The sequence below is a fragment of the Curcuma longa genome, chromosome 16 (assembly GCF_044706935.1).
Source record: "Curcuma longa cultivar G26 ecotype Majalengka, Jawa Barat chromosome 16, ITB_CL_G26_1.1, whole genome shotgun sequence".
Taxonomy (NCBI): domain Eukaryota; kingdom Viridiplantae; phylum Streptophyta; class Magnoliopsida; order Zingiberales; family Zingiberaceae; genus Curcuma; species Curcuma longa.
The window spans coordinates 1,209,446-1,228,432 of record NC_133876.1 but is presented as its reverse complement, the minus strand read 5'-3'; the positions used below and the strand labels follow the sequence as shown (position 1 = coordinate 1,228,432).

The 18,987-nt window shown below is 36.0% G+C and overlaps 2 protein-coding genes and 1 pseudogene across 2 annotated transcripts; 1 reads left to right on the top strand and 2 right to left on the bottom strand.

Moving 5' to 3' along the window:
* Window positions 1-1,173: 1,173 nt before the first annotated feature.
* On the bottom strand, window positions 1,174-3,600 carry LOC141846894 (putative pentatricopeptide repeat-containing protein At1g17630). Its single transcript, XM_074734928.1, has 2 exons — window positions 1,349-3,600; window positions 1,174-1,187 (listed from the first exon to the last, which is right to left on the bottom strand). The coding sequence occupies exon 1, from the start codon at window positions 3,598-3,600 to the stop codon at window positions 1,504-1,506; it is 2,097 nt and encodes a 698-aa protein (XP_074591029.1). The 3' UTR covers window positions 1,174-1,187; window positions 1,349-1,503.
* Window positions 3,601-4,536: 936 nt separating this feature from the next.
* LOC141848145 (U2 spliceosomal RNA) lies at window positions 4,537-4,743 on the top strand (annotated as a pseudogene).
* A 7,773-nt stretch (window positions 4,744-12,516) lies between these two features.
* On the bottom strand, window positions 12,517-16,790 carry LOC141847534 (protein CUP-SHAPED COTYLEDON 3-like). Its single transcript, XM_074735590.1, has 3 exons — window positions 16,703-16,790; window positions 12,675-12,940; window positions 12,517-12,609 (listed from the first exon to the last, which is right to left on the bottom strand). The coding sequence occupies exons 1-3, from the start codon at window positions 16,788-16,790 to the stop codon at window positions 12,517-12,519; spliced, it is 447 nt and encodes a 148-aa protein (XP_074591691.1).
* Window positions 16,791-18,987: the final 2,197 nt, after the last annotated feature.

The following is an 18,987-nucleotide window of genomic DNA, read 5'->3' as shown; positions in this document are numbered from 1 at the left end:
TAAATTATATATTTATATATAATTTATATTCTCTTTAATTTCTAAATCCAAGAAAAGTATAAAACAAAACCGATAAGTGCATTCAAGCAATTTTGTTTTGTACTTATCTTGGAATTAGAAATTAAAGAGAATATAAATATAAGTATAAGATGGCAGCCTGGCAGGTTGGCTCGTGGATGTGAAGATTATACGCTAGCTTGTGTTTTAACTAGTTATCTTTGATGCACTGGTGAATATAATGTGAAGATTGGATTTGTGTTGAGTTTAGAGTTTACTTGTTTGTTTTTCTTATTGATGTTTGTCAGAGATAATAAAAATTTTAGAATTTAAAATTATTAAATACACAAAAAATTAGTCTTATCTGAACTATCGAGATAGCTTTGACTTGCTGAACTCAAGTTGGGAAGGTTTGACTTGCTGAACTCAAGTTTGGAAGGTTGGATACCATGCTGCCTAAGGAGGGGCTGCTTGATATGGCCGAGCTGAGCCAAGTTACTTGGTGCCTAAGCTGACTTTCGATTCGATATAGCACAAAAGGAAAAGACTTCAGTATCTACTCTTTTGTAAAAGGTGAAATCTATCATCCCAATGGTCCTCACACGGTCAGTCCCACGACAATCTGTAAGAAGGTAAATCGAAAAACTACAGTTGATCACGACGGAGGAAGAGAATATTAAAGTCAATTCACATGTCAATAAAACTTAGACAAAATCAGATGGCTAAAAAAATTAAAACATAAAATTTCTCACTTAAATGAGTTCTCTCTCTCTTTTTTTATAGTTTATGTTTCTGATTAATTTTTATTATTTCTTTATCTGATTTGAGTATCAAACATTGTATTCGAGCATTTGATTGATATTTTCTGGGATATGAAAAAAAGAAGATTTGCATAATGCTAAAGGCAAAGAATATACTTGGTGATCAAACCTTCAAAGAATCTTAAAGATTATGAACTAGCAGCCCAACCTAATATCATCTAAGAGAATGGTATTTTTCAGTTTTGTTTACTTTAGGTAGATATCCTCATGAACAAGTAGTCAAGTGGATGCGCATTTCTTTCCTATCAGAGACCAGGAGAATTAAAGTGAACCTTTCTGAAGATCTGTAATTTGAGATCTCCTTAGAAATCCACAGATAGTGTTCTTTATCTTTGAGGAAGCTCTAAGTTTTGCTGCTTCTTAGTGGACCTGAACAGAAAGTTTAATGAATTGGAGCAGAAACTAAAATGACTGAGACACTACTGCAACAAGGAGACCTAAAAGCAAGCATGAAGAGAAAGCTAGCATGGGGGAAAACTAACAAGAAGAACAATTAGGATATAAAAGATAAACAAGTTCAACCTCCTTACCTAAAACTGGCTGTGCAGTAACATCAATGATTTCAGGTAGTGGATAGGCAAGTGTTTTCTTAGATCAAGTTTCAGTGTCTTAAAGGATTGGCAGCCCTTGTGCTTGAATAGAGTAGGCTCAACAAACCCAGCTCTCCGAATCGACACATTTCTTACTAGCTAGCCAAGCATTCTCCTTCACAAACATTATGAAGCATCGCCAGATCATCATCTGGCACAGGCTTCTCCATCTGCATTTGCTGGTACAAACCTTCAAGAACTAGGAACACATCCTTCGAGTTTTGAGGCAACAAGGATCCAGCTGAAAACACATAGAACTTGTTCTTCAAGTCTATCCAACTCTGCCCTAGATTTTTCTTCAATCCTTTTGCTTTTGTTATCACTCTCAATCTTGCAGAGTCCTCCCACCTGCCGTTGGCTGCATACAGATTAGAGAGCAACATGTAGTTGCCGGTAGCTTGCCCTTCAAGTTCCATAATTTGTGCCTCTATGTCCTTAGCCACTACTCTGTTGCCATGTATTCTGCATGAATTCAGCATGGCTCCCAAAATACAAGCATTAGGCTTCATGGGCATCCTTGCAATTAGTTCCTTAGCTTGTCTTAGCAATCCAGCTCGACCTAAAATGTCCACCATGCAAGAGTAGTGCTCCATGCTTGGCATAATTCTAAATTTGCTCACCATCTGATCAAAGAGACTACAACCCTCTGAAACACGTACAGCGTGACTGCAAGCCGACAGAATGGATATGAAGGTAATGGCATCCGGCTCATAACCCGCACTAATCATAGCATTGAAAGTTTCAAGAGCCTCATCACACAATCCATACATCCCATAACCAGAGATCAACGTATTCCATGAGATCAAATCTTTGCTGTTCATTTTATCAAACAGAGTGTGTGCATGTCTTGGGCAGCCGCTCTTTGCGTACATACCAAGAAGTGCATTTCCAACCAGCAACTCATCAATCATGAAGCCCCTTATGATGTGAGCATGAACCTCTTTACCCAAACGCAATGCTGATAGCTCTGCACAAATTGATAGAATGGTGGCGAGTGTGATCGAGTTGGGCTTCACTCCTACTCCCTGCATCTTCCTGAAAAGGTCCAGAGATTGCGCAGGCATCCCATTGGAGGCAAAGCCGCCGATCACTGCACTCCAAGTCACCACGTTGGGTGTCAAGTTTCCTGCTTCCTCCATTGCAATGAAGATTTCATAAGCCTCATTGCATAAACCACCAGCTGCATAGCTTGAGATCAAGGCGTTCCAGCTTACCAAATTCCGTACCTCCATCTCATGGAACACCCTCTTCGCATCCTCTCTGTTGCCAAGTTTGCCATACATGCAAACCAGGGAGTTGCTGACGAAGGGATATTTGTCAAATCCGCACAGAATAGCCAAGCCGTGAATGACCTTCCCTTTCTGCAATGCTGCAGTGGCAGCATAAGGACAGACAGACAAAGACACGGCAACTGCTTGTGCAGTGGCTTCGACGCCCTGGATCCTCATCTCATTGAAAATATCCAAGACCTTGCCATGTTGTTGACATCGAGCATGAGCCGACATCAGCGTCGTCCAAGTCACTGGGTTCGGCGTGTGCCCTGCAGATTCCATCAGCTGGAAGGCATCACAGGCTGCTTCACAGTCACAATTTGTCGAGTATCCAGACATCAAAGTATTCCAAGTAACAATGTTTCTGGATGGCATCCCGTCGAACACCTTTCTGGCAATGCCCATTCGGCCCATTTTGCCATACAGCGATATGAGTTGGTTGGCTACGTGTAAATGAGACTGAAACCCCATGGCAACAGCATGGTTATGTATACAAAGACAAAGTAGCGGGTTTTCTAGGGCGGAGCAGGCTCTAATGGCGAGGGGAAACGTGAAGCCGTCGGGGAGGGTGCCGATGGATCTCATCCTTTGGTAGAGGGAGACAGCAGCTCGTCCGCGGCAGTGAGCGAGGGTGGAGCGGATGATGGAGTTCCAGAGGAGAGGAGAGGTCGCATGGTGGTCGGAGGCAGCTTCGAATACGACCTGCGCGTCGGCGAGGAGACCGAAGCGGGTGTAGGCGGAGATGAGGCGGGCGGCCAAGAAGGGCGAGAGTTGATGGGGCGAGAGGAGGAGTTGAGCGTGGATTTGCTTGATTTGGAGAAGACCGGAGCATTGCCGGAGGAGGGCGTCGAAGGAGGAGGGTACGGGATCAGACGTCGAAGCGGCGGCGGAGAGGAAGCAGCGTTTACTGGACAGCAGCATGTGGGCTTCCAGGCCGAGCTTTACCGAAGGTTTAAGTTTCTAAATATATTATCGAACTTTATATGCTTTTATAAATTTATTAGAGTAGAAAATTGAAGCATATAGCTTAAGATTGAGTTTTCTAACTTATTTATAAGTTCTTACAAATACGCAAAAAGTGGAATCTATCATCCTAGCAACTTAATTATACTTCAGCAAAAAGTAGAATCTATCATCCTAGTGGTCCCACACAATTGACTCCATAATCATTTATAAAAAAGTTAAATTAAAGAATTATAGTTAGCTATGACGGAGGAGGACATTGTCTCGACTTCGCCGAAATTCGACCCTTGTCCAACCAATCAAATTGAACACACAACCAACTAAATTGGTGCACAAACACCCCACATTTTAGATTGTGTTAAGCCTGCATTTGTCAACTGCCAATCTCATCACTGGGCTCATGAGGGACTAACCCAAGTACAGAGTTGTAATGGTTACTCCAGTTTCATTGTCCGTAGTAGTAGGTAATTAAAGTTTTTCATCGATTATCAAGATAAATCAAAAAACATGGATGAGTACTAACAAATAGTTTAACATTATAAAATTTTCAAACTCCTTAGGTATAATGTGTCTAAGGTGAAATTTGAATTCTCATTGTTGGAGAGCATGTCTCATCTTTTACCATCACATCATAGTCTCAACGGCAATGCCCCTAGGGCTTTGGTACAACGGTCAAGTATTCTAACAGTTAATCAGATACATCGAATTCGATTCTCAACTATGACGTATTACGGATATTTTTCTCCCGTAGGATGATAAATATAAGATGATAGCTGCTCCAGATGGACAATCACGAGTACTTTCCAATTTACTTGATGGGTAGAATTTGGAACTGAATCATCCATCTTGGAATTAATCAGCTCCAAAAATTGGATACCCGGTTATAAAAAGGTAGTACCTTTCTCAGCCTTTTGGCTAAGATCAAGTGCGGTATCTGTTCTTATCAGTTTAAATAAATTTCTTTCTCCTTGTATCATGGTGATGAGAATTGATCTTTCATGGATCATAGTGAAATTTCAAATGGTCATTCTTTTGTCTTGCAACGAGTAAGGTCAATCCTGAGGAACACAATGCACATAATTGAGTTATCTACGAGATCAATAGCTTCTCCTAGACGAGTTCCCCTTGATTCTTTGAATGACCAAGTGTCCAATAGGCATTGCTCCATTTGATAAATTTCAAAATTGAGTATAGTCATCATGGACTTCCAAAGTGAATCTAGCTATGATCTAAATCGAGTTAAGAATCTATGGTTCAAACAATTTTAAAATGAGATTTTCACACACGATGGCAGTGATGATTCTATATATAAACCCATCAAAACACTTAGAGAAAAGCACAAATTTCAAAGTATCAACGTAAAGTAACAACAACAACAAAAATTGTTTTAGCCGTTTAGACGTCCTACTAACGAGCATTGTCTAGTCAGTCTACTCGGGTTGCTTAGCTTGACATAACTAATTGACTCATTGTGTTTGGCTTGTCTTGTCTTGTCTGGCTTAATTGAGCTACCCTACCTATTTGTGTCCCGCATGACATAATTCAATCAACTAACTCTTTTGGTTAGCTCCTATTGCTTGCCTTGTCTTTGCTCTCAATCAACTTAATCGAGTCCTAGGTATAGTGCCAGTAAAGCACTCAAAAATAATAATAATACTTTTAAATTAATGTGTAAATTATGTCGTAAATTTACATTGTTTATCTAGGAGGCCTAGCACCCTTAGTAAAAAAATTTATTTAATTGAATTTTTTTGATTTATTTTAATGATTGATCATGTGAAACTGCTGACATGGGATGATGAATTCCACTTCTTATAAAATTTCAAATGGATGCATGTAAATGCTTTAGCACTGTTAGTCTTCATCATTAATAAGTTCATTTAAAGAATCAATTAACAATTACAATTCATGACAAAAGAGCTCAAATATTAATTGTTCACTACAGATGGTGTGAGAAGGTGAATCATCGACCCTCTTTCCTATTTCGGAAAGCCCATCCAACATCGATCGAATCAACAACCCCAGCACTAAAAGACACGCCACAACTGACAAAGTGAATGTGGACGTACACACACATGCCATAAAGAAAAAAAAAAGGGTTCCTCTTTAATTATTATCTTGCCAGATGCTTCTGTGGACTTCACTACCGTATTGTTTAAGTTGCTATCAACCTTATCTTATCGCCAAGAAAGATACACATGACGCCGGTTCTTTGACTTTGGCCCGAACAAAGAATATTATATATATATATATATATATATATATATATATATATATATATATATATATATATATATATATATATATATATATATATATATATATATAAATATATATAAAATATTGTCTAATTGTTCATAAATATTTTCTTTAATCTCCTTGCCGACGATAGCCACACCACCAGACAATATCGGGCCGCGTCAACCTGCTGCCCCACGTCGACGAGAAGGGTCTGAAGAAGTGAACACAGAACGCACGGATTAGCGAGGCGCCGGGGATCCCGGCGTGGCCACTCCGACGCTCAAATCAGAAGAAGAAGTAGAGGTGGTAAAAAATGTATAGAGAGAATTCAAGATCTTCAATTGTCATACCTGCGGGGTTTATATAGGGGTGGAGGGAGCGATATCCTCGGATCTCAGCGCTTGTAATTGGCGATGAGGGCGGGATCATCGGATCGTCCGTATGACAGATTCCACATATCTGACGGTCTAACAATGTGGGTTATCTTCTTTGGATGGTTGGGATTATGCAGGACTCAGTAGGGGGACTTGGTCTATGATCCAACTCTCGTCGATAAGTTGCTGAACTTGATGAAAAGGTCAGCATGGCGATCCGCTGATATCTACTCCATAACCTGAGGTCGGGAATGGCTGGTTGGTAGGTGCGGTTGTGCTGCGCAGGTAGATGGTAAGCTTAGGCAGGCTGATAAGCTGAACTAGGTATACCCCGAGCTCCTTGTGGGAGTCGTAGCTGAGGGAGGTGATGCGAGGACCAGGTCATGAGGTAGGCATGTGATGTCAGGACCCTGTCATGAGGTCGGCTGGTGCTGCCAGGACCTATGTCATGAGGTAGGCATGTGATGCCAGGACCCTGTCATGAGGTAGACATGAGGTGCCAGGACCTAGTCATGAGGTCGGCTGGTGCTGCTAGGACCATGTCATGAGGACGGCACGTGGTATTGATACAATTCTGAGCTCATTGTGAGAGGACGGGGCTTATTATTCACCATGTTCTGAGCGTTGTGGTCCGTGATAACCTTCTGGAGAGGTTTATCTGAGCTCAATGTGGTACTATGGAGGTTGGGAGGAATGGGGGTCTATGCACCGAGGTCTAGAGGAGCTCGACTTGTGTTTTGAACCTTGTGCCGACCTCTTAGTGAGGTCTGACATGGGGTTTTGTAAAGGATCGAACTTAGTATGGGGTTTAGAGAAGGAAATCCAACCTGGTAATGCGGTCGGATTCTAAAAGGCGTATCATTATTGAGGGGTTATAATTTATAAATATGAGCCAAGAGTTCCCCTTGGGTACGAGGTGTGTGCTGTCCTCTAGTCTGAGGTCGGTGTTTCGCTAGATTATTAAGTGCTGACGTCGGTAAGAGAGGGGGTCTGGGCGTTTTGTAAAGAGGTCTTCCCCCCACTGTACTGAAGGATGAGCTCGTCTCTTGGGGAGGTCGGTTTTTCTTACCCTCCTCCTGATCTCATGAGGATATTGCCCCGTGTCTACTCCGGGTTTTACTCCTTCCCCACGTCACCATGCCACGTGTTTCCACGTCCCAGGAATTATCTTCGCCGGATCAGCTTGCAAATGAACAGAGATAATTTTCTGTAAAAGTATGGAATCCGCCACTCCAGCAGTCCTACACGGTCGACTTCACGATATCATTTGTAAAAAAATAAATCGAGAAACTACAATTGATCATGATAGAGAAGAATATTATTAGACTTCGCCGATATTCGAACACTTACTCTTTTCTATAAATCTGCTTCATTATAAACAACTCAATTATGTTCCAAGGACAAATTTAACGATATTCAATCGAATGGTACGTGAATTTAATTTGCCAGAGGGGGAATTAATTAATAGTTTAGATGCACAAAACGACAAGGTGGCAATAGCATAAATACGACAAGAGCGAGCAGAGCAATGCTCGATCTGTATGGGATTATGCGGCTATGGGGTTGCGACACGTGGACGTGCATAGGCAATAGATTCGGGTGCATGCGCAGATGAGACGAAGGAGGAGATTCAGGGACAGCGGAAAAAAAGGCCTTGTTGGGCCCGTTTTGGAGGGTTAAAACTTTTCCCTTTTGGAGGCGACCACAACTTGCGGCCGAAAGTTTTGGTTCCGCCGCACCATACGTAATCAATGAACAAATTTAGTAAATTATTTGGATGGCCTAGTTAGAGACCCGTGGGTCAATATAATTAGCTCGAGGGAATAAATTAAAGAAGATTAATTGATGGGCAGCTAGCACATATGAATGAATATTTTTTATGATCGTGAAAATTATTCTATAAAAATTTATTTTATTATTATGTTTTATGAATCAAAACTAATACGCAATCGAATTATGATCCTTCTTCTCCTACTTACAAAAGATCATGCAGTGCATGGCAACTGAAATCGGTATTAATTTCATCAAGAACGAGAATGCATGCATGGACCATACTCTACAAGCTTAGAAAAAAAAAATTAGAATTTGAAATTTAAATAGGATGAATATTTTAAAAGTCTATTTCTCTTCTGTAAAAGGTGGATCCGCCACCTTAGCGGCCCCACGGGCCACGACCATCTGTGAGGAGGTAAATTGAGAAAGTGCAATTAGTTACAACGCAGGAGGGTATTGCCTGGCTTCGCCAGGATTCAAACCCTTGTCCTCTTCTACAAATTTGCTACGTCGTAACCCATCACCTATATTTCTAAATGTACATAAGTTGCATATTGATAGGTGAATAAGGGAAGATCATCATCTACATCTCAAAGATCAAGTTGGGCTGTGCATGAACACTTTGATTATAGATAAGAGTGAATGTGATGATGGAAGTGATCTAAGATTAGATTGAGTAACATATAAAACCCTATAAAGGGAAAACAAAAGGTTCTCGTTATCATTGTTAATTTTCCTCCTTTAAAGTAAGCATGCATGAGTCAGGGATATATTTCTTATTCGAAAAGGAGGAATATATCCTTCAGCTTTTGCGCCGCAGTACTGTATCTGATATATGATCTCTAGCCGTATAATATAATCAAACAAGACCAACAAATCTCATCCATTAAGTTGGACAGACTCCACACTAAACATCATTTATTTAGAAAAGTAAATGAAAATATATTTCGACGCAGAAAATTAATTAAAGTAGATTGGAGTCGTCAAAGTCGCGAGTGCAGCAAGACTTCCAAAATAAAGTTCATATACGTGTGTGCACGTTTCCAGAAGCGATTGGTGGGAGGGAGAGGTCGGCAGATCGTTTGAGTTTTTCGAATCATACAGTGCATCGGTCTGTGTTGAGATATTGATAGGATTAGGATAGCAACAGACCAACAGTCCATGAGAGCATTAAATAATAATTTAGGTGCGATTATATAAAATAAACTAAAAAAAGGAAAAGCTAGGAAAAACAAAGCTCCTCCCTCTCTCCTCTCCCTCTATATAAACAGTGGCATTCCTTACCTTGCTCTCCACAGCAACACTACAGCTTACTCGCCATGCAGTGTGTTGGAGCATGGTGTGTGGTTTTATTAAGGTATTGGGGTGGATTAATGGAGGTTGACAGAAGAGAGTGAGCACACATGGTGCTTTTCTTGCATGAAGAGGGAGCCATGCTTGAAGCTATGTGTGCTCACTTCTCTATCTGTCACCCACCACAAACCCTAGCTATTTCTAGGGTTTTGGTGTCCGTTAACTTGTCTACCCCATCCTCTTGGGAAACCCTACTATTTAATCCAACTATGCCGAACCATACAGTGATTTAATACTTAAAAAAAAAACATGTTCTGTGCTTTTATTTCATCTGGATTCTACTCCTATGAACTGGCTATTTGTGTTTCTTTTACTACGTTGATCTTCTACTTGATATGTTGAAGTGTTTTTCTTTTTTGTATATATTTTTTCCCCAAGTTTCTTTTAGGTTGTTCCTAATTTTGCAGGTGTAAACATGTGGGGGTTTCTTTGTAGATCTCATCAACTGTTATGCTTAACACGGTGATTCAGTTTCTGTCTTTTACTTGTTTTAGCCGAAAAGAATTAAGGTTTGTAACGTGTAAATCATCTTTTTTAAGCATAAATTTAGGGTTTTTATTTTAATTATTTTTCGAAAGGAAGAAGCTAAGGACTCAGGGAATATTTAATAAGTGCCCTAATGATGCCTTAATGGAAGTGATTGGAGGAAGCATCTTTAATTTCCTTTTAAAGGATAGATGCACTTGCCAACGTATGTGAGATTCTTTGTTTTATTCCAAATGAGGTAAGTATTTTCATGCTGCACTTTAACTCCAAAGCATGTAATCCACTAGCTGTTGATTGGTCTAACGATAGTAAAGTAGATCTGAAAGACTTTGTAGGAAGATTTGAAGGTTTAAAAATTATGTGACAGTATTATTTTTGCTCTAAATAATATGGTGTTAGGTTCTATTGTCACAAATACCAATAAAAGTTATAAAATTATAATATTAAAAATTTTACAACTCTGATAGCACAAGTGGTTTCCAGATGAAACTTTTGATTCATCAAGCTTGTATATGTGTTCTTATTAATGCTTAAGGATAATTTTTTTTGGCATTGCACTGAACGGCATCTTTAGTTCTGGTATGTGTTCAGGAGATCGATGTTCATTTAATTTGTTTGAATTGATTTTTTTCTTTAATATTGAGTTAATTGGAATTACTATGTAAATTGAATTGATGCCATACTGATAGTTTTGGGGCGGTGTTACTGCCACAAATACCAATTAAAGTTATAAAATTCTAATATTAAAAATTTTAAAAGTCACAAGTGGTTTCCAGATGAAACTTTTGATTCTTCAAGCTTGTATATGTGTTCTTCAAGCTTAATGCTTAAGCATATGGATTTTTTTTTTGGCTTTGCACTGAAAGGCATCTTTAGTTCTTGTGTGTGTTCAGGAGATCGATGTTCATTTAATTTGTTTGAATTGATTTTTTTCTTCAAAATTGAGTTAATTGGAATTGATGCCATATTGATTCTTTGGGGTTTTAATTTAAGTTTTAATGTGTTTGGTTGAATTAGCATTCAAGAATCTCTGGTTTTAATAGCATCTATTATAATATTTTACTATGAAATATAAAATGTTAAATTAGTATGCTGTTATGAACTTTAATTATTTAGAACTATTGAACAAATTAAACTGAAAAGTATTGAAATCCAATTTTATTGTTGATTATTTTTCTGCTTTTTAAAATTAATTCACATTAGTAAGGATTAACGCATTTGTTTATGATTCATAAGAATAAAAAAAAAAGCAAGTTTAAGTGTCCGCTGAACTCTAAAAAAAAAGAAAGTGGAAATAAATATTATTATATTTTTTTAGAAAAAGGTTTGATTAGTTTTGTCATTGCATTTCATTAAAGGCTCAAAACTTATACAAAAGATTATAATTATATAAGTAATTAATTTAAAAACTACCATGTAAAATTAATTAAATATTTAATTAATCTAATTCATATATTTCTCAATAAAATCATAGTAAAAATTCAAGTTGTGCTCCTTATTTCCATTATCGTCAAGAGGATATTTTATAGTCAAAAAGTTTTGGACAAGTTGTTCTAGTAATTTTGATCAAAATTACTTCAATAGTATTTAATTAACGTTGTTCAAGTTAGACATGATATTGAAGTAGTTTTTTGAATATTCACTTATTTTTTATTAATGTTAAAATAATTTTAATTAATATTTGAGTATGTTATAATAATTTAGACCAAGTTCCTCATTCCAAACTCCTAGTTCCAATGGCTTGGACTTAGGCAAGATACATCCAAAATGTATCTATCGGATCACCTAAGTTGAATAGTCATTGGAATGATCATCTACTTGCATAACTCCACATCCTGATCTTGGCCTCATAACGATCGAGATACTATGATTGAATGACAATTGCTGTAAAATTGATAGCTATAATGTATAACATATCAGAATTTTTCAAGAAATCATAAGTATGGTCTCCGTAGCTATCTCTCTTATAAATATTAAAGTTTGCGAACCTTTTACTCTTTCTAAATTTTGTTCATGCCTTCTTCCTCAATTAAGCATTGAAGGAGTTTTGTTGGAAATATGCTTTCGAATGTTTCCCTTGCTCACATAGGTTAGATCATCCACCCACCTAAGTAAGGAGGGAGCCAATCAATTTTGTAATGCAAGAGAAGTAGGGATAATGAATGGAGGACGAATGAGAGGCAACGACACGCCTTAAACATACACCTTTCACCCAATTCTTGCCTCCGTCATCCCTGCACCTAAGTGTATGCCATTGTACACCCTTGTAGGATAATAACTCGATCCCATCTCTAAACTTAACTTAAGGAGTTCATTTGTTGCTTCCCATGCCATAATCTTAGCTTACCAATCCAATTCAACAATTCTTTTTGGGCCCCTTCAAAATATTTATAGCACTACAAATTAGAAAAGCCCAATCCAACTAAACTTACTCGTATCCAATTATTTATTTACTTATATATATATATATATATATATTACAAATAACGGTAATTTGGAGAAAACTCTCCAAACCGAAACATACATCTGCGCTCAGTCCCCATCCATGATTTTATTTACATGCAGTACCCAAAAGTTTGTTTCAACTTCCCAATACCACAAAATTACCAAGTTACCCCTTAAACCAAGCTACGTGCTCCCCCTTTTCTTAATATAAAAAGGTTGGCTCCTTCACTTGATCTCTTTCTCCTTTTCTCTTCTCAAAAACTCTACACATAACCCAGTCCTCCTGCCACATGAACTGATCATTCAGCAACCAATTAATCACAAGAACATGTTTCTACTGGCGTAATGCAGCGTACGTACCTTCGATGGAGATCGAGGCATCTCCAGTTTGAGCTCATGCATCACCCAATTCGTCTTCGCCCCGTTGGGGGCTCTTCCTCTGTAGAACACCAGCGTCTTCCTCATCCCCACCGCGTCGCCCGTCGTCGGGTCACTGACCTCTCGGTCCTTCCCCGTGGCCTTCCAGTAGCCCGACTTGGTCGCGCGGTTCGTCCGCGATCCGGTCGCGTACTTGCGGTCGCCGAAGCTGAAGAAGTACCACTCGTCCGCCCCCAGCTTGCCCGCATCTGCACAAGCCCGGCTGTTAGTGGACCATGAACAAGCAGCTTCGACATCTGCTTTCGGGGACCAAATCGGAATCCCGAGAGGGAGGGAAGAAAACAGATGAGAGCAGGGTTGCAACTATGCCGCCATTCTGTTCGGCAAAATTCCCATCCAAATTAACCCCGCCCTTAAGCAAAACACGTGACTAAACCCGGTTCATTATTGTATGAGCAAAGCAGAAGAGAAATAGTGCTCTCAAATCATTATTCGGTTTGACTATCTATATTAATCTTTGAGCTTTGTGCAACTTCTACTATTCAAATCAATAAATAATTTTTCGTTATATTGAGTATGGTGGCTTAGCGCATGGCATTTGTTTATTATCTTGCAAAGTTATATTTCATAAGAGTAATATGAATTTATTTATTTATTATTTTTATTACGTTATTTATTTATTTATTTTAAAGCATGAAATATTTATTACGTTATATTTATTCATTTATAAATAGCTCATTTTTTTTCTTCAACACACCTATAAGATTAGTATTTGATTAAAATTGAATCGAATTAATTTTTTTAACTAATCAAACCAATCAAATTTTTAAATAAAAATTAAACAAATCAAACAAATAAAATATCGATTAATTTGATTTTTGATCAAATTAATTGAAATAACTAAAATTTTTAAATATTATAAAAATTTTACCAATTACTTAAAGATTTATAAATTTACTTATTTAAAATTTTAAAAATTTAAAAATTATTTTTTTAATTTTGATTATTTCAGTTTATTCGGTTTAACCGAATAAGAAATTTTAAAATCGAAATCGAACCGAATTAACTAATTTTTTAAGAAAAAATAATCAAAATTTTAAAATAATTGAATTGAATTTTTAAATTCGGTCGATTTATTCGATTTAACCGATTTTTTTTCACCTCTAAACACACACCAACTTCACGTCTCCACTCCCTGTCACTAGTTAACAAATTCTCCTCTCCACCTCAACTCCACCTTTCCACTCCCTCTCTTCAGTTCGAAATTCTCCTCCTCATCACCTCATTGATTATCATGACGACCCTGCTGCTTGCATCCGACATCAAAACATCCGGTGGATCGGATGAAAACAGAGGAATCAAGCGACGCAAGCGCATTGCCAATGAGTCCAGCGTCGTAGACAACGCTACCAAAAAGCAACGAGTAGACTTGCCTATATTTCTATGCCTAAAATGGCGTTGGTTTTAGATTTGGATCTCACTCTCCTAGACTCCATCCAGGTAATCCATCTTGCATTTTATGATTTTGTTTGTCAATTTTGTTAAATAATTAAATGCTTTAACGGTTTTGCATCAGTTTAATCGAGTGGATCTTGTTGATAGACGAGTTTTGAGGGAAAAACTGAGTATGCAGCAAGACAAGGCAGACTGTGATCTTTTCTATGTCAAGAGTCTTGGATTTTGAACGAAACTTAGACCATCATAGAATTCCTTTGTAAAGTAATGACTACGTAATTCTTTTAGATTCTGTTAGACATCATCATTCTTCATGAGCTGATTTTGTTTATCAATCTAGGATTTAGGATTTAATTTCCTTGGTAAGATTTATATTTTTAATTTGCTCCTTTCATATAATCATTAATTTTTTCAGTTTTTTTTTCTATTGTGATTTGGTTCATTGGTCTAGATTAGTAATTAGTATAGTAGGGTTTTTTTCTTAATTTGTTTATGGTGTTTATATAAATTTATAATATTGCATGTTTTATATTAATTAATCTAGTTTTAGTTTTGTTTTTTCTTCCTCTAGCTCTATTGTACTTAACTATTCTCTAGTGTACTTAACGTTAATCCTTTCGTTTGTTTTTCATTGTAAATAGGGATGAGTAAAAATTTGATTAAATTGAATAAACTAATCAAATTGATTAAATTTAAAAATTCAATTAAGTTATTTTAGAATTTTGATTATTTTTCTAAAAAAATTGATTAATTCGATTAATTCGGTTCAGTTTCGATTTTAAAATTTCTTATTCGGTTAAATCGAATAAATCAAATAAACTAAGTTAATCAAAATAAAAAATAATTATAAAATTTTAAGTTAGAAAATTTATAAATCCTTAACTAATTGATAAATTTTTTATAATATTTAAAAAATTTAGTTATTTTGATTAATTCGGTGAAAAATTGAATTGATCGCTATTTTATCGATTCAGTTTATTCAGTTTTTATTTTAAAATTCAGTCGGTTCGGTTGGTTAAAAAAAATTTGGTTCAATTCGATTTTGATTAATTTGGTTTGGTTCGATTTTAACCGAATACTCAGTCCTAATTGTAGGCGAGAGAATTATTTGATTTACACATCGTCATTATAGGAACTTGATATATGTAGCTGTGATGGCTGAGCTATTAGACTCCACAGACACTCTATTCTTGGGTAGGATCATCTCAAGAGAGGATACAAGCATAAATGATCGTGGCTTATTAGTAAAAAATTTAAATCGAGTCATTTCTTTTTAGTCCGACATATTAATTTTGGATGATACTGTGGAAGTTTGGCCACATAATCAATGAAATCTGATTCTCATTAAGAGGTATATATAAATAAATAAAGTAATATTTCTTTAATTATTTAAGTAATATTTTTTATTCATAATTTAAATGATTGACAATTTAATTTGTATATATACACTTATTTTCTTTACACTTGGCATAAGTGTATGGCGGCAAGAGATTCACTACTTCATACTAGCGTGGATGATGATGATGATGCTTTAGCATCCATCTTATCGGTAAGAAATCGATTTTTTTTTCTAACTTACTTTTGTACTAATTAAGAGAGAGCTAATTTGAATTTTAAATGCTTCACTATTTTTAAAATGTATTTTCATTGAGCAGATGCTAAAGAAAGTTTATGACGACTATCACTTGGTGCATCAGTATATGAGTCATGTCGATGTTAAGAGCATACTTGCTAGTACTCTTAGAGCATAACTCTTTATTTGTTGTTCTCGATTATGCTGCAGTCATAATTCTGACTTTTGAATTCATATTCCAATATGCATAATTCATATTCCATATGCATCGGAACTTCAATTTCTTATCATCTATTATGCATTCACCTCATCGGTAAAAGGAGGAAATGGGAAACAACCAAATGCATCTCTGACTTTTGAATATGAATTATGATCTTCTGATCACTCCAACTCCTCAAAATTTCTCTTACAATACAAAATTGGTTTAACCGGAGTATAGAGTCAATCATAGACTAGTCCTGTGGAAACCACATTTCTTTCATTTAGTAGGATAATACAGATAAGTAACTAGATTCCTCGCTAGTCACTGGGAGCTTAATATACACGGGTGGTTTCCTGCAGCAGTGTAACTTACTATTACTATCTCTATGTTCGAAAGAGGGCTATCTACTAAAGTCCCTATATTTGTCATTTTCTTAATCTCTTCATCCATCATGCAGACTAAAAAACTATCAAAATGAGGATTATATTCGTTTTATTTTCTTTCATTTGTGTGTTACATCTCGGGAGTGATCAAATTGAACGGCCTCATCTAACAAAATTCTCTCTTTGATCTGACTGTACTGAATTTCATATCTAAAGAACCTAATATTAGCATTTTGTAAACAAAAACCCTTCAGTCAAATCCCAATCAAATTACTAAAACACAACGGATATATCCTAGGTACAGAAACAGCAAGCCATTGACTCCAAGAGTCCATCATGATGAGCAAAGCCAAGAGGAGGCCGAGGAACAAACAGGGGAGACACATGGTTGATTTACCGATCCCGTCAATCTCCTCCGCGCGGGTGAAGTAGCGATTACCGACCTTGTCGACGCCGACCAACTTTCGGGAGCTGAAAAACTCCATGAATTTGGAGAAGAGCTTCTACATCTGTTTTCGCGGGTGACCAAATCGGAAGTCCAGGAGGGAGGGAAGAAAACAGATGAGAGTAGGGTTGCAACGATGCCACGATGTCGCCATTCTGTTCGCACGTGACTAAACCTGGTTCATTATTGTATGAAGAGCAACTATAGATTACATGAAAATGCAGCATAAAATTTCAATATGACACACATAAAACCTGGGTCCCATCTCTATGCAATGTGTGTCATACTAAGATTTTATGTTGCATTTTTATATAGTCTATCATTTCTTTTGTATAATATAGTGCTCTCAAATCATTATTCAGTTTGATCATATATGTCAATTTCTGTCTACTTTGAGCTTTATGCAACTTCTACTATTCAAATCAATAAATAATTTTTCGTTATATTGAGCATGATGGCTTAGCGCAGGGAATTTATTTATTATCTTGCAAAGTTAAATTTCATACGAGTAATATGAATTTATTTATTTATTATTTTTATTACGTTATTCATTTATTTTTTTTTTTAAAATATGAAATATTTATTATGTTATATTTATTTATTTATAAATAATTTATTTTTTTATTCTTCAACACACGCACCCACCAATTTTGAAAAAGATAGATATTTATTACGTTATATTTAATCATTTATAAATAGTTAATTTTTTTTCTTCAACACATGCACCCGGCCAATTTCACATCTCCACTCCCTGTCTCCTGTTCCAAATTATCCTCTCATCACCTCAATTTCACCTCTCCACTCCCTCTCTCCAGTTCTAAATTCTCCTCCTCATCACCTCATTGATTATCATGACGACCCTGCTGCTTTCATCCGACATCAAAACACCCGGTAGATCTAGGGTGGAGTATTTGATTAAAATCGAACTGAATCAAATCGAATTAATCAAAATTGAATCGAATCAATTTTTTTAAACTAACTAAACTGATCGAATTTTCAAATAAAAATCAAATATATTGAACGGATAAAATATTGATTAATTCTATTTTCGATTGAAATAACTGATTTTTTTTAATATTATAAAAAATTTATAAGTTTACTAATTTAAAATTTTATAAATTATTTTTTTTAATTTTGATTAATTTGGTTTATTCGATTTAACCGAATAAAAAAATTTTTAAAATTGAAACTGAACCGAATTAATCAAATTAACCGATTTTTTAGAAAAATAATTAAAATTATAAAATAATTAAACTGAATTTTTAAATTCAATCGATTTATTTGATTTAATCAAAATTCATAGATGGATCGTATGAAAATAGAGGAATCAGTCGATGCAAGCGCATCGCCGATGAGCCTAGCATCGTAGACAACGCTACCAAAAAGCAACAAGTAGACTTGCCTATTTCTAGGCCTAAATTGGCGTTGGATTTAGATTTGGATCTCACTCTCCTAGACTCCATCCAGGTAATCTATCTCGCATTTTATTATTTTGTTTGTCGATTTTGTTAAATAATTAAATACTTTAATGGTTTTGCATTAGTTTAATCGAGTGGATCTCCCTAATAGATGAGTTTTGAGGAAAAAAATTGAGTATGCAGCAGGACAAGGCAGACTGTGATCTTTTCTGCGTCAAGAGTCTTGGTGTTTGGACGAAACTTAGACTTGGAATCAGAGAATTTCTTTGCAAGGTAATGACTACTTACAGTTTGGTATTGCACATGTTATTATTCTATTTAACATCATCATTCTGCATGAGTTGATTTTGTTTATCAATCTAGGATTTACAAATCATTGGTAGGGTTTATATTTTTAATTCACTTCATTCATACAAGCATTGGTAGGGTTTACAAGCATAAATGATCGTGACTTATTTTTTTTTCAACTTTTCTTTTCTGTTGTGATTTGGTTCATTGGTCTAGATTAGTAATTAGTATAGTAGGATTTTTTTTCTTAATTTGTTTATGGTGTTTATATAAATTTATGATATTACATGTTTTATATTAATCTAATCTAGTTTTAGTTTTACCTTTTCTGCTTCTATAATATGCTCTATTGTATTTAACTATGCTCTAGTGTACTTATTTCGTTTGTTTTTCATTGTAGGTAGGTAGGGATGAGTAAAAATTTAATTAAATTGAATAAACTGATCAAACTGACTGAATTTAAAAATTTAATTCAGTTATTTTAGAATTTTAATTAATTTTTTAAAAAATTGATTAATTCGGTTAATTTGG

Coding starts and splice junctions, on each gene's coding strand:
- LOC141846894 (XM_074734928.1), bottom strand. CDS start 3,600: ATGCTGCTGTCCAGTAAACGCTGCTTCCTCTCCGCCGCCGCTTCGACG.
- LOC141847534 (XM_074735590.1), bottom strand. CDS start 16,790: ATGGAGTTTTTCAGCTCCCGAAAGTTGGTCGGCGTCGACAAGGTCGGT. Junction 12,941..16,702: donor GGAGGAGATTGACGGGATCG/GTAAATCAACCA, acceptor GGGCTTGTGCAG/ATGCGGGCAAGCTGGGGGCG. Junction 12,610..12,674: donor TGCCTCGATCTCCATCGAAG/GTACGTACGCTG, acceptor CTGAATGATCAG/TTCATGTGGCAGGAGGACTG.